The following is a 14,429-nucleotide window of genomic DNA, read 5'->3' as shown; positions in this document are numbered from 1 at the left end:
TATACGTGACAGATAGTGTGTGTGTGTGTGTGTGTGTGTGTGTGTGTGTGTGTGTGTGTGTGTGTGTGTGTGTGTGTGTGTGTGTGTGTGTGTGTGTGTGTGTGTGTGTGTGTGTGTGTGTGTGTGTGTGTGTGTGTGTGTGTGTGTGTGTGTGTGTGTGTGTGTGTGTGTGTGTACTACGTTTACGCGAGTGTTACTTCTGTAGTAACTTACGATAATTCACTCGTTTACGCGGAGTAAATTATCGTAAGTTACTACAAAATCCCGTTTACGCGAAGGAATTATCGTAAGTTACTACAGAAGTAACGTTCGCGTAAACGTAGTGTGTGTGTGTGTGTGTGTGTGTGTGTAATTAAAATTATTTATATTTATATTATACATGTATATAATTTATTTAGTATTTATAGGATGATCTCTCGGCAGCAGGACGAGAAAAGCGGAAAAGCGACAACAATATTTCGACAGATTCGATAGATCGTATAGATGACATGCCCTTTTTAGAAGAGGATGCGTAACACTACAAAACGCATGATATCAGTACAAAATTACCTTTTTCAAAAAAGGTAAAAAAAGGGCGCCAAGTACACGCGTGGTTGTTACCTCGAAAAAAAACCCAAGTGGTAGTATCATTAATTTTATTCAAAAATAAATAAAATCTATTCTAACCTAGGTGGTAGTAGCTTTATTAATTTTTAAACAAAATTATTAAATTATAAAATAAAAATATTTAATTAAAATAAAATAAATAAATTTTTCTTGTAAAAAACTTGGCGCTGCTTTTTTAAGGTTTTAAAAAAGGTTTAAGGTTTTAAAAAAGCAGCGCCAAGTTTTTTACAAGAAAAATTTATTTATTTTATTTTAATTAAATATTTTTATTTTATAATTTAATAATTTTGTTTAAAAATTAATAAAGCTACTACCACCTAGGTTAGAATAGATTTTATTTATTTTTGAATAAAATTAATGATACTACCACTTGGGTTTTTTTTCGAGGTAACAACCACGCGTGTACTTGGCGCCCTTTTTTTACCTTTTTTGAAAAAGGTAATTTTGTACTGATATATTATACTGTATCACTGTATCTTCCATGTTAACCACAGTATCGATTGATTTGTACTCTTTATTATTTTCTTGTATTTTTTTCAAAATGATATCATTAATGTCATTCACAGATTTGTTTCTTAGGGATACAATGACTCTTTCACACAACCATTTATAATTTTTCTGCAATAAACATTCCACATTTGGATAAATCTTCATAATTAAATCATTTGTACTATTTACCACTTGTCCTAGTTTTTGGTCAATTTCTATTAAACCATTATCATTAGGAATATTTCCATCGCCAAAGTGCAGTAACTTTGTCGTAAAATCATTTTCTCCTCCTCCTAAATTGGCTCTCATATTGGTTCGCAATTCAAATGTCTGTATGGTACTCCACATTGCCGAGGATTTCAAACATGCTTTGACTATATCAGCGCGAGTTTGCCTTACAATTACAGGCAATGTCTGTCGAAAATCGTCTGCAAAAACTAAAGTTACGCCACCCATTAATTTTTCACTATGTCTCAAATCTTAGTGTTCGATTGATCGTTTCCATATGTGCCCTAATGGCTCATTGTGCATTCATCTCATATAAGTAAGAAGATCTCTTGTAATACTTTAAAAATGGACCTAATGGTCCATTTTTACGTATTGAGCAAACAGCTTCTTGCTGTACAGATATGTTTAGGGGTAATTTGAAAGTGGTGAAATGTTTTTCCACCACTTATTGTTAGTAACGTTGCTGCTATGCCTGATGAAGCAACAGCTAGAGCCATTTTGCCAGAAGATCTAACTTTAGTTAACATAAGGTTAGTGAGGAATGTCTTTCCTGTACCTCCAGGTGCGTCTATAAAAAATATCTTTATGTCACACGTGCATGAAAAGTAGCCCATTACGCACGCGACGCGCGCGTGATAGGCCACTTTCCACGCACTTGCAACATAAAATAGGGTACTCGCCTTCGGCTTGTGCGTCAACTCCGCACCCGTGAATTTCATCTTCCAGCACTTGTTGCACAAATAACTATTGTAATATATGAATACATGGGGTAAAAATTTTTTTGTTTCTTTTTCTCATCACTACATTAACATATTTCAATCATTTTTAAATTTTCTTTTTTGTACTTTTGGCAATTTCAATCATGCTTTCTTCTAAATAAACTTTTTGTAAATTTTAATTTTTGTTTGAAGAAAGCTAACCATTTTCTAAAAATTTGACTGCTCTCTTAATTCTTAATAAAATAATAATAATTCTTTAAATCCTGACGAATCATAATTTATTTGTATTTTTAAAGAAATATTTCAGCAAATTATCTAAAATCTATTCAATTCCTTAAAATTATTTTATTTATATGTGTTTTTTATATGAACTTATATATTTAATTTTTTTTCTTAAACACACACAGAAAAGTACACATTTAAATAAAAAAAATATAATTTTATAGAAAAATGTTTCAAAGATTAAACTGATTTTAATTTTTACTGTATATGTCTATCAAACTTTGGTTTTTTTTATGTGTGTGTTGTGTGCGACATATAATTTTAAAATTAATGATAGAATAAAGAAAAATAAATCTGTACGATCTGGTAGTTAATCAAATTTTCAAATTATACATATTTATATACATTTCAAATTATATTCATATTTACATTCATTCCAATAAATAAAGCATTCTTTTTCCTTCAACCTTCTTCGACATTCTTTTCTTTTCTTCAAAGAAAACTCAAGGATTGAAAGTTTTTAACAGGGCATCCAAGTAAGGGCTGGGACACAATACAAAGGTACAGGCAATAAGAACAGAGAATAGAAACATAAAGCATTGATACACGGCTTTGCAATTGAAGAAGCAGACGCACCTAATAAGTAATTATTCTTTTTAAATATGTTGCATATAGTGTTATTACTGTTATCAGAATTGAATTGTGATATTTTTCCACAAAAATAATTATTTACAACTATAATATTTTAAAAATTTACTCTTCAGTTTCTCTTTTTAATTACATCAATCACATTTTAATGCAGATTTATAGCAAGCATCTTAAAGAAAAATCCAAAATTACTTGAATCATCCGTTTATCATCTAAGCAAACGAGTATAAAAGAAACAGGCAAGCTTGATGAATAATTATTCGTTTTACTTGATATTTATGATATATAGAATATAATAATATCTTACTATTTAAATATTGTGACTTCTCTGCACAAGAATAATTTACAACAGTATTGTTTTAAATAATTCCATTTTTAATTACACCACATTTCAATGCAGACCAAGCACTTCAAGTTCAACAGGCTATACTGTGAATCCCTTTGTAGAACGTCAAAGTCAAGAATCACTTGGTTTATCCGTTCAATCATCTGAAGAAACGAAAAAAGAAGGAAGCGCACTTAATGAGTAATTATTTGTTTTGTTTATATCATACAATGTAATGATATCCTAGTTGTTAAATATTGATTTTTTTATACACGAAACCAATTTATAACTGATATTTTAAAATTTTTTTTTTTTTTTTCAATTACATTACAGAAATAATACTTTTGTTCAACAGATTAATGTACACGATTATGACATTTTAAATACTTTTATAATTTAAACAAAATTTAAACGTTTATCGCATGTTTTATTTTTAATCATGCCGTATGTAAATGTATACAGATATATTCCAAGTACTTCAGAATCATCTGTCTCTCTTGAGAATTTCTATCTCGTTGTGTCAGACCATCAGGTTCAAACATTACTTCTATTCGAAAAACTGCAGACATCGCTTGAACAATGAAGAGAACAATGAAGCGTGTATGAGTAATTATTTGTTTTACTCATAAAGATTTACTCAAAAAGATAAGGAGACATTGTTGATTTTAACATTATAATTTATTTTATACAACATTGCGTTTTTCTTCCCAACAATAACAATAAATTTGTAAAATTATCTCAATATATAAGAACCTTAATATCAAATTACTATAATACTGGAATATAATAATAGAATATAGAATTATGTATATTAATGAAATTTGATGGCTATTTATAAATTTTAGAATAATAATTGTCTTTATAATTTTGTAGTATGCATGCTGTAACCTTTCAAACACCAACTAATTTTTTATTGGTTAATTATTTTATATGTATAAATGAGTCTCACAGAACAACTAATTTTTTTTGTTTAATCATTCTATACATGTACAAATGAGTCAGAGAACGACTAAATTTTTTGTTTAATTATAAGGGGAGCTTTCCTATGTATGTACAAACGCGAGTCACTATCGCTCACCTTCTTCTACCAGTTCTACCTTTCCGTCACGGCAGCGAAACGATCGTGTTTGTATGCATAGATATTGGCGTGTCCGGCGCGGCGCTAGGTGCCGTCCAGCGTTAGGGAAACTCCCCCTATATAAGTGCAGAATGACCAATTTAAGATCAATAAACAGCAACGTTGCAGATTCAGATAAAAATTTGTTAACCAAACACGCGTTCTGACTCGCGCAAATTAAAATATACAATAGTTTCTTTCCAAAGATTTATTTTTACTTAGTGCCATTTTCTAATATCATACTTTTCGTAAGTAAACGCCGCGCATGTACTCTGGCGCCTCTTTCGTACCTTTTTTTAAAAAGGTAAGTTTTTATAGATATTACGCCTTTTTTTTAAATATGTTAGATATGATTGACGTATGTGTGTATTAACTCGTAAAGTTATTGCTAGTTGTGTTTTACTCTTCTACGCCTTTTATTAATTATTTATAAGTTGTGAACTATTTTAAAGCTAATAAAACTATGCTTATTAAGAACACATTTTCATTTATATAAAAAATCTTCAAAAATATCCTGCATGTGGGTGTAACAACATACAATCCCATTTTTTTCTTTTACTTCATTACTATAACATATTTTACCTACTTATCAATTTGACCAGTTGTGTTCATGAAGTTTGTAATCTTTCGCAGAAGATTTTGTTTTGAACGATTCTCTGTGTGTGTGTGTGTGTGGTGTGTGTGTGTGTGTGTGTGTGTGTGTGTGTGTGTGTGTGGTGTGTGTGTGTGTGTGTGTGTGGTGTGTGTGTGTGTGTGGTGTGTGTGTGTGTGTGTGTGTGTGTGTGGTGTGTGTGTGTGTGTGTGTGTGGGTGTGTGTGTGTGTGTGTGTGTTGGTGTGTGTGTGTGTGTGTGTGTGTGTAGGTATGTGTGTGTGTGTGTATGTGTGTGTGTGTGTGTGTGTGTGTGTGTTGTTGTGTGATGTTGTGTGTGTGTGTGTGTGTGTGTGTGTGTGTGTTTATGTGGTGTTCAATGAAAAAATATTAAATATAAACCATTTTATATAATAGACGTTCCAAGAGTAAAACAAAATGTGTTTTACTGTTTGTGCATTTAAAAAACTGAGTATAAAATCTTTAAATAGACATCTTAATAAATCTAGTATCAAATTTCGTTAATAAATGTTTAAAAATGTGGTTATTGAAATTTAGATGATTAGTATAAATGTTAATTTTATGACTTATATTATCCGAGTGTTTTGTAGGCATGACGTTCATACATTTATGATTAGGTAATATTCTATTTTTATTTAAAACTGCAATTTCATTCTCATCATCCGGTTTTGATTATCCATGCGATATGATAACTGTAAAAAGAAACTGTAGTTTCACGATGAAGTATATATATATATATGTATATATATATGTATACATATATATACTTCATATATATATATATATATGTAGGTCTAGAGGTATGTTCCGAGACTGTTTACGTTTTTTGAAATGTACAGTCCTGGAATATAACGCATATATATGTAATCAGATTCAAAAAACTGTCCCGAAAATTGCCGTAGGACATCAATTTTTTCCAGGACAGTCCTGGAAACTGCCAAATGTCCCGGAATATACCGATATCAAAAATAAAAGTCCCGGAACATACTTCCGGACCTACATATATATGTATATGTATATGTATATGTATATGTATATGTATACTTTGTCGTGAAAAAATTTAATATAATTTTTTAATTCAAAATATTTTTTTTTATGAATTGTTTATATATCTATATATACAGGATGTTCGATTGATGTAAAATTGTACGTAAAAAAAAGTTGAATCAAAAAGTGCTTTACAGTTTTTTAAAATCTTTAATATTAAGCGAGATATTTTTTGCAAGTCTATGTTTGAATAATTTCTCAAATCAAGAATCCATGTAAATGAAGTACATGTCTGCATATTCCGTAAATAAAAAGAATTTTGCTTCAAAATTTCAAATAAAAATACTTGTGTACAACTTCAAATATATTATTGACTGCAGTTTTTTCCATATTCGTCATCTTCGTATTGATGCAATCAAACTCAGATGACGATAAAAATGCAAATATAGATAAATTGAATATTATCGTCTTGTAGACATATGTACATGTCTATGAAAAATATTGTAATAATAAATAATAAATCACATAAAATTAACATTATATTATGAGTTAACCATATAATTTCAATAGTCACAAATTTTTATAAGATCGATTATCTTTAATATTATCTTGTCGATATGATAAGGTTGAATCTTTGTCCCGAAGTTTTTGTTGCCTTTAAAAGCCTCCCGAAGTTTATCTTTCATATTTTTAAGTAAACTTCATTTGAAATTTCTGGAAACAAACGGATCTCTTTCTTTAAAATATCTATGAGTCAGTAATCTTTGAAAAATCTTCGAAAAACAATGGACAGATCTCACATAAAAGCTGTGAAAGAGAGAATGAAGTTTCATACCAACCGATCCGCCGTGCAGTCTATCGCGAGGATCTGCAGTCATCGGATTTCCTGTTTGCGGTCTGTAACAAATCTTGACGCAGTTACTGACGATAATACGATGGCATAATGGTATATATAATCATATATATTTAGAATCTCTGACTGACCAGCTACGTAATGAATACGTAATTAATTCCGCATTGCTCGGGATCTTTGTGGCAAGCGGTCTACCAATTTGTATAAACTTTTGTTTTATTTCCAATATATTTCCACCACACACTTTTTGTAGTTTTTATACATTTTATGTTTATACACTTTATGTCAGATTGGAGATTTTTTCTCAGGAATACATTGGGAAGAATTTTAATCGCAATTTCAAGAAAAAACCGTGAAAGAAAATGATTAACAAAATGTATAGAAGTATGAAAAGTTTTTTAGCGACTTATGGAAAAAATAACGTTATTTTAACAGCAATCTAATTGAAAATAATCTTGTTAATTCAGTAACAATAAAATAAATACGTGATGCTCCTGTTTTAGTAAAATATTATTTGTTTCATTATTTGTTATTAAATTAACAATATATTATTTTTAATGAGACTAATACTAAAATATAACATTATCTTTTTTCCATGTGTAAGGAAAAATGCTCGCTCGCGTAACGCGATGTTTTGGAGAAACTTCGGATTAAGGGCGACCTCACCGATTTCAATGACCTTGATATATGTTGTCGCAAGGTCATGACCCCGAGTGACCTTTAGAAGGTTTCAGCCGTCGTTCGTTATTCGTTAAAAAGTTATTAACAAAAAAAAGTTTGGAAAATATAGCACCTATTTTGAGTATTGGAATGTATTGGAGTGCTTGAGTATTCAAGCATACACCCAGATAGCCAAGTCTGTTCGAACAAATAATGCCAAATACTTGCTACAAATTTTGGTTTCAGAAATGGTACAAATTTGCATCAAAATTTGTTTTATCAAATGTTGTCGACAATCTAGCAAATACGTAGCAAAACATGCGTACACAATTGACGCCAAATTGATACCAAATATCGAGCAAAGCTTAGTAGTACCTGATAACAAATTGGCATCACAAATTGCCGCTAAAATTAGTTGACAAAACCTAACGCCAAATTAATGCCAAATATTGAGCAAATTTTGGTGACAAAGCTTGAGAACAAATTGACGCCAAATACCGAGCAAAGCTTAGCAACTACCTGATAACAAATTGGCACCAAATTGCTGTTAAAGTTTGTTCACTAAACCTAACGCTAAATTGATGCCAAATATTGAGCAAATTTTGGTAACAAAACTTGCACTTTCCACGCAAAACGAGGTGTCACATGGGTTCGTGGCGTGCTTAAATTTACAAGCTCGTTTATATATGTACATACTAGCTTCTGACCTTGATTATTTACATTCTGTAGTATTCGGTCTATTTGGCGTGTTTGTGCTCATATTCTATCAGTTATCAGTCATCTTTTTTCAATCATTGTTGCAAGACTGATACGACTTAAAATAAAGCTTTACGAGTTTTTGGGAATATGTGATGATAAAAATAAACTTATTGATTATCTAATAAATCACAAAGTTCTGCCAAGTTCTGCGTGTTGTTCTCGATATAATAATTTGATGGATTTTGATCGCAACTCTTTATTGTTTCGGTGTTACAATGTAGAGTATATTCGTTTCGATAATTCTTTATCACCCTCCTGCGGTCACATGGATTTGTGGCGTGCTTTACGAGTTCGTTTAAGTAGAGCTGGTATTAAACAAGATAAGTTAGTCGATTATCTATGTGAAAAGAATTGGAGAAGACCCATTTTATGTATTACTAGATGACATAAAATATGTGTAGTCAGGAAATTAATAGAGAATGTATAATGTTTTATTATGTATATATATAAATAAACTTGTAAAGCACGCTACGAATCCATACCTCGTTTTGCATGGAAAAAAGTGTGTATGCATGAACTATTTCGACATATATAGTCATTTATGCCTTCCAATACTCAAAATAGCTGCTATATTTTCCAAACTTTTTTTGTTAATAACTTTTTAACGAATAACGAGCGACGGCTAAAACCTTCTAAATGTCACTCGGGGTCATTACCTTGACAACATATATTAAGGTCATTGAAATCGGTGAGGTCGCCCTTAATCCGAAGTTTTACCGATGTTCTTTGTTCTCTGTCGCCCAAGATAAAAATTGACGAACTTCAGAAGAGACAAGAAACATCACGTTACGCGACGGAATTGCGAAATACGAGAGATAGTCGCAAAGAGGTTAAAAGCAGAAAACAGAAACCAAAGAACACATTGTAAATTAGGCTTTAACGGTTACGGGCATAAGAGATCATGTATGAAGAGATAGACGACCAAATCTTTCGAAAATACATTTTGCAAAGTGTCTGTTACAAATTTTGTCGGCAGAATGCCAGCATGGACATATAACAGGATCTGCTAAAGTCCGTATCAGACTACGGATAAGGATTAAAATTAGATTAATATTTGACCGATCAGATCAAAGTTTACTAAACTTGAGATTAATTCTTTTTATTTTTATTAGTTAAATTTGAATTCAATTTCAATCCCAATCTGTAGTGTGATACAGGTTTAACAAAATGTAATGGCAGATTGGAAATTAAATCTGCATTCTTATAACTGTTTAAATACTTTAAATAACATAGGGTAACTCCGATATATACGCCGCACCTATAAGGGAAACTTAATTTATTGAGTACTATTTAATATGTTTAAAGCAAATGAATTATACCAATAAAAACTTTATACTGTCTACTACTATAAAAAAAATTACAAATATAAAATATTTATTCTTCGTATTTAACAAAAATAAACTTTTAGATATTTTTGCATTTTTGTCATATAGCCTATTTGCCATTTATCCCATAGGGGTGGAATAAATGATATTCATATCATATAGGTAGAATATGCGCCTTATAAAAAATTACAAGTTATGTTTATAAATGAGACAATAAAATGTCATAATAAGTTATAAAATGTGTGTAAAAAGTTTATTAAGGTTTAAAATAATAAACAAGTTATAAAACTAAAAAATTTTAAAAAGAAAATAGACAAACGATAAATGCATTAAAGGTTATTGTTATATGATCATAAAAAAAAAACATATTAGGAGATTTCGATTTTTACAGAATGTTTATATTATAGCATAAATCCTGCACGCTAAAAATGCCACATATTCTAAACAGGTGAGATATACAAGATACCAAGCTAAACAAAGAATACAAGAGCACTATGCACTTGTATTTTGCTGTATTCCATCCTTTACTATCCCTCTACACACTTATGTATCATAAAATAACTATTAAATCTTATGCATTTCATATACAGTAATTATTTTACGTAGTCGTAATATATGATCGCGCTACTTACTACATAGAAAAATCGATTTAAGGGGATGCTGGAGTGACGGCCGAAATTCCTCGATGTCGATAATGTCAACATTTCAAATTTTGTTTTCTTTATATTTGTCTTTATCTAACGAAATGACATCTGTCCTTGTTCGATTGCTGCACCATCTCTCGCTACACGCAATATTACTCCGCACGCATACATACATATGAGATTTTCATATACTTTTTTCTCTTATACTAAAGCTTCTAGGCTCATTTCTGAAAGCACAACATTGTTCTTTTTTGTAATTCCGATGGCGTTGTATACTTATTTTATACGTACAAAGTCTAAATTTTTATGTGCAGCAAATGTCACGAGTCGACCGCAGAAATCGATAACAAAACTATAATTTTTTAATTTTTTTTCGCTTTTAATGTAAAGTCGACTGCAGAGCCCTTCGCTTTTGTGCGTACTTTAATTCTGTAAAAAAGTTCTTTCAATTCCGTAAAGTTAATTCAAAGTTTTGTGTGTTCAAAAAAATGTCGGTATAATTTACTGCCAATACTGCCACTACAGCATCCCTTTGACCCACGACGGTTTCGTTAATATTAACCAGTAAAGAACTGAAATTACAACACAATACTAATGTGGCATAAAGCCACATAACAGAACAATTGGGTTCTCAAGTAAAATTTTTTTATTAAGCGGTATCCATAATTAATGTAGAGAATCTAAGCCGATTTTTAGTACTTTTTGAATTAAAAAAAAAACCCAAATTTGAGAAAGTTATAGCTTTCTAAAGTTTCTTTGATGACGGCAACTTCAAAAGATTTCGCAACAACATTATGACGTCACGCACATTTTCGTGTACTATATTTTCTTCAATTTTGAAGATATTGCAAAAATTCAAAAAGTTTACAAAGAAAGTATGCCATGATCTATCAAAATATACTGTTAGGTAAAAGTCGGTTGAAGACCGAATTGCGAGCAAATACCTTCATTCCTTCGATTTTTTCTGACTTTTGCGGTGTAAATCCCCGCGCGGCGTAAATATCGGGGTTACCCTAACTGTTAAAATACTTTAAATAACATAAATGACACATTTTAATCGTATAAAATAACAGATAATACTAGTAATCTACTGAGATTAAATTATATCAGCAGGCTTTCCTGGAAGGACACGATTGAGTGGCACACGGGAAGAAAAATTAAAATCAATTAAGAAATTCAGTATTCACCAATATTTAATTTCAACAATGTAAATTTCGTAATTTCGAGAGATCAATCCAAATAGAAATTGACGTCAAAAGATAATATAATGACGCCTGGTGAACCAAAATAGACGTCATTATGATATCTTTTGACATTTTGCTATATTTGGAAACCAGCACGCGCCCTTTTTAAATTGTCGATTTCAATTAGTACAGTATTTTCGCCAGATTTGTTGGATCAGCTTTTCTATATCCTACGATAAGCTAGATAATCTATATCATCGCAGAAAAAAAAATGCAAACGACCGGTGACGCGACTGATGATTGCAGATAAAGCTTCAGAAGCCGATAATAATGCGGCCGATAAGGCAAAACTGACATTAGTCTGCGGTCGGGTCGGAAGTCGTCATGTACCTAAATCGGTTTAAGTAGTCCACGAAGAGCTGCTTAAAGCTCACAAGCTGCGCAGTCACCGTGTGCTTCGGTAGCATTGACACTTTGCACAGTTATACTCAGCTCGCTTTACATCGCGTATATCGCGTATATTACATCGCACGAGTGATTGAAGAGAAGAGAAGTTTTGCTTAATAATGGGGAAATTTGCTGTAGTGCTTCTGACGCAGACCCTCCTCATCTTACCGGTACATAACATTTTTCTTGGATCATTCGAGTCGATTTCATAAGAAACTTAAGAATGCAGACTGCGCGTTAAGAAAAAAATTATTACGGTGTTTAACAGTGTTCAATAGTAGATTTTATATCTGTTTTAATATCAATTAATGGAAAAAAAATTGAATTTATAATATCAAATAAGTTAAATAAAAATGAAGAGAGAATACCTAACTGCGATACAAGCGAAACACGGGTTTGCGCAATCAGATAAGGCGATTGTCGAAAAAATCAATCGCAGCGATATGTAATATCGAGTGATCCCATTCGAGATAAATCATATGTAATCAATTGTTTTCTTTTCTAGAAAACAAAATGCGATTTTGAAGTTATTAATCGCGACATTATCGAGATATATAAATATATAGAATATTGCACCGATAAAGGAGAATTAAGAACACGCTGAAGAAAAATAAAGCATTAAAGAACCGCATTTTTCTATTTTAGATTATTCTGGGGAGTCGTTTTCACAATTATGAGTCTTACAAACAGTATTACAATAATCACGTTAATGGCGGATTGAAACCAACGACCGCTTCGTACGAAATGCCCAAGGATTCGTATTACAACCCTAATAAAGGTGACAAATGAGATTCTAAAGCAGTATTTTAGACATTTGACGCGATTGTATTCCGTTCAAAAATAATTAATTCAAAATTCATCTTTTAAGTCACATAATTTATACCTCAGAAATTATTTATAATGTATATTCTTACGATCTTAAAATGTAATATTTTAGTGGATACATCTGTAAATAACGGTATACATGCGAGCATGGATCGTTTTGGATTTTCGGACGTATGGCAAATGAGAAGTGGTGACGATAATTACATAGGAATGACACACTGCGATCACAGGAGACAAACTTATTGCGAGGACGTCCCGAATTATCCTCAGGAATTTGTGAACCGGATGCTCGCCGCGAATTCCAGCCTGCTACACTACGCGTCTGAGGACTTTGTTAGTATAGACCTATAAATTATCGTTTACTCTTGAAACTAGAGGGAGATTTTGATCCAGAATTTTTTCTTTTATTAAATAGAAGGAGAGCGGCCTTACGCCGAAAATAGACGACCAAGAGACTCCACTTTGTTTGTCTATGGTAAAAATTATCTTTAAACTGTGACCTATTATTGCATGTAATTTGTATTAATGTAAAGTTCTAAAATTGTCGTAAAAAAAACGACATAAAATTCCAGGAGAAATTGATTCATCCAAAAACGGCCGTAAACAAGGATGACGTGTGGCTGTACATCCTCCAGTCGGAAGAGCCGAAGTTCTCTCAAGGTTTACGAATCGAAGCTTGCTCGTGAGTGTAGAAAAACGCTATATATAAATCAGAGTTTTACAGTTTTTTAATACATATATATATGAATATGTAGATCGTAGGACGGGAGCAAGTATAGAACGTTACGATAAATGTCGCACAATATTGTTCTATTTTCAGAGAGGAGAACGCTAAGTGCGAGGTAATCGACGGTTTCGCTGAGGGATACATCACGATGTGCAAGCAGAAATACATTTATCGCGAGCTCACTGCCATTTCCGAAACTGGCGAGATCATCCGTGATTACTTCCGACTTCCCGCGAGCTGTTGCTGTCACATTGAGTACAAAGCCGGTAAGGAGAGTGTGAGAGAAAGATCATTCTCAGAAGATATCTCTTCTCGGTTTATGCGAAAGACATACGTATAAGAATATTTAAAAAAAATAGCTACAGATTTTTAAACATTTTTTTTTTTCACTTTCATTATTCACTTAGAGATAATTAGTTGGCCACCAGGTTTCTTTAGAACGCGAGATCGAAGAAAAGAATTGCTTTCACTTGTACTAACAATAAGACCTCCGTATAAGGACGTTGTACGCCGAGTAAGATATTTTAATAATCTGAAAGAATAAGAATTAAAACGGTATGCAAATTAAAATATAACTGTGCTGGATTTATTAAAAATGTTTTTTACTATTGCTAATATCACCGTGATATTATCTTACGGACATTCATAAACGATTCGTTGGACAAAGTAACTATGTGTCCGCTAGTTATCTTGATTGGTCTCTTAGCTCGCGTAATTATCATCAAAAGGGTCTTCATTAAATCAGCAGGAAGCATCGGCCAATCCATCTCGTAAACAGCGCTTCCGATTTCAGTGCTCTATGTATATTTGGGAATAAACTAATTTTTAAAAAAAATTTATTGAACTGGCTTCAAGTAAGTTAAACATTCTTTTTTTAATGACTGACCTTTAGTGTCACTTCGTTACCAAACCAGCAGTACAAATAAATCTGTATGAGCATGCAACCGAGGTACGACGAGCTCCACGCAAACTCGAAGCTCAGCAAGTTCTTCTTCAACATTTTGTAGATGTTGAGGCAAAGCACCGCGCCGTCGAGCTTATAGTGAATTGCAC

The 14,429-nt window shown here is 31.9% G+C and overlaps 1 protein-coding gene across 1 annotated transcript; it reads left to right on the top strand.

Annotated features, from left to right (window-relative positions):
• Positions 1-11,723: 11,723 nt before the first annotated feature.
• On the top strand, positions 11,724-13,775 carry LOC143899562 (protein spaetzle-like). The gene is made up of 6 exons (XM_077409921.1): positions 11,724-11,994; positions 12,470-12,602; positions 12,762-12,982; positions 13,065-13,124; positions 13,222-13,331; positions 13,470-13,775. The coding sequence occupies exons 1-6, from the start codon at positions 11,944-11,946 to the stop codon at positions 13,714-13,716; spliced, it is 822 nt and encodes a 273-aa protein (XP_077266047.1). The 5' UTR covers positions 11,724-11,943; the 3' UTR covers positions 13,717-13,775.
• The last annotated feature ends 654 nt before the right edge of the window (positions 13,776-14,429 follow it).

Source organism: Temnothorax americanus, unplaced genomic scaffold (genome assembly GCF_048541705.1).
Source record: "Temnothorax americanus isolate GAGA-0224 unplaced genomic scaffold, ASM4854170v1 Scaffold275, whole genome shotgun sequence".
Taxonomy (NCBI): Eukaryota; Metazoa; Arthropoda; class Insecta; order Hymenoptera; family Formicidae; genus Temnothorax; species Temnothorax americanus.
The sequence above is the reverse complement of the archived record's forward strand: the minus strand, read 5'-3'. Positions and strand labels throughout refer to the sequence as shown.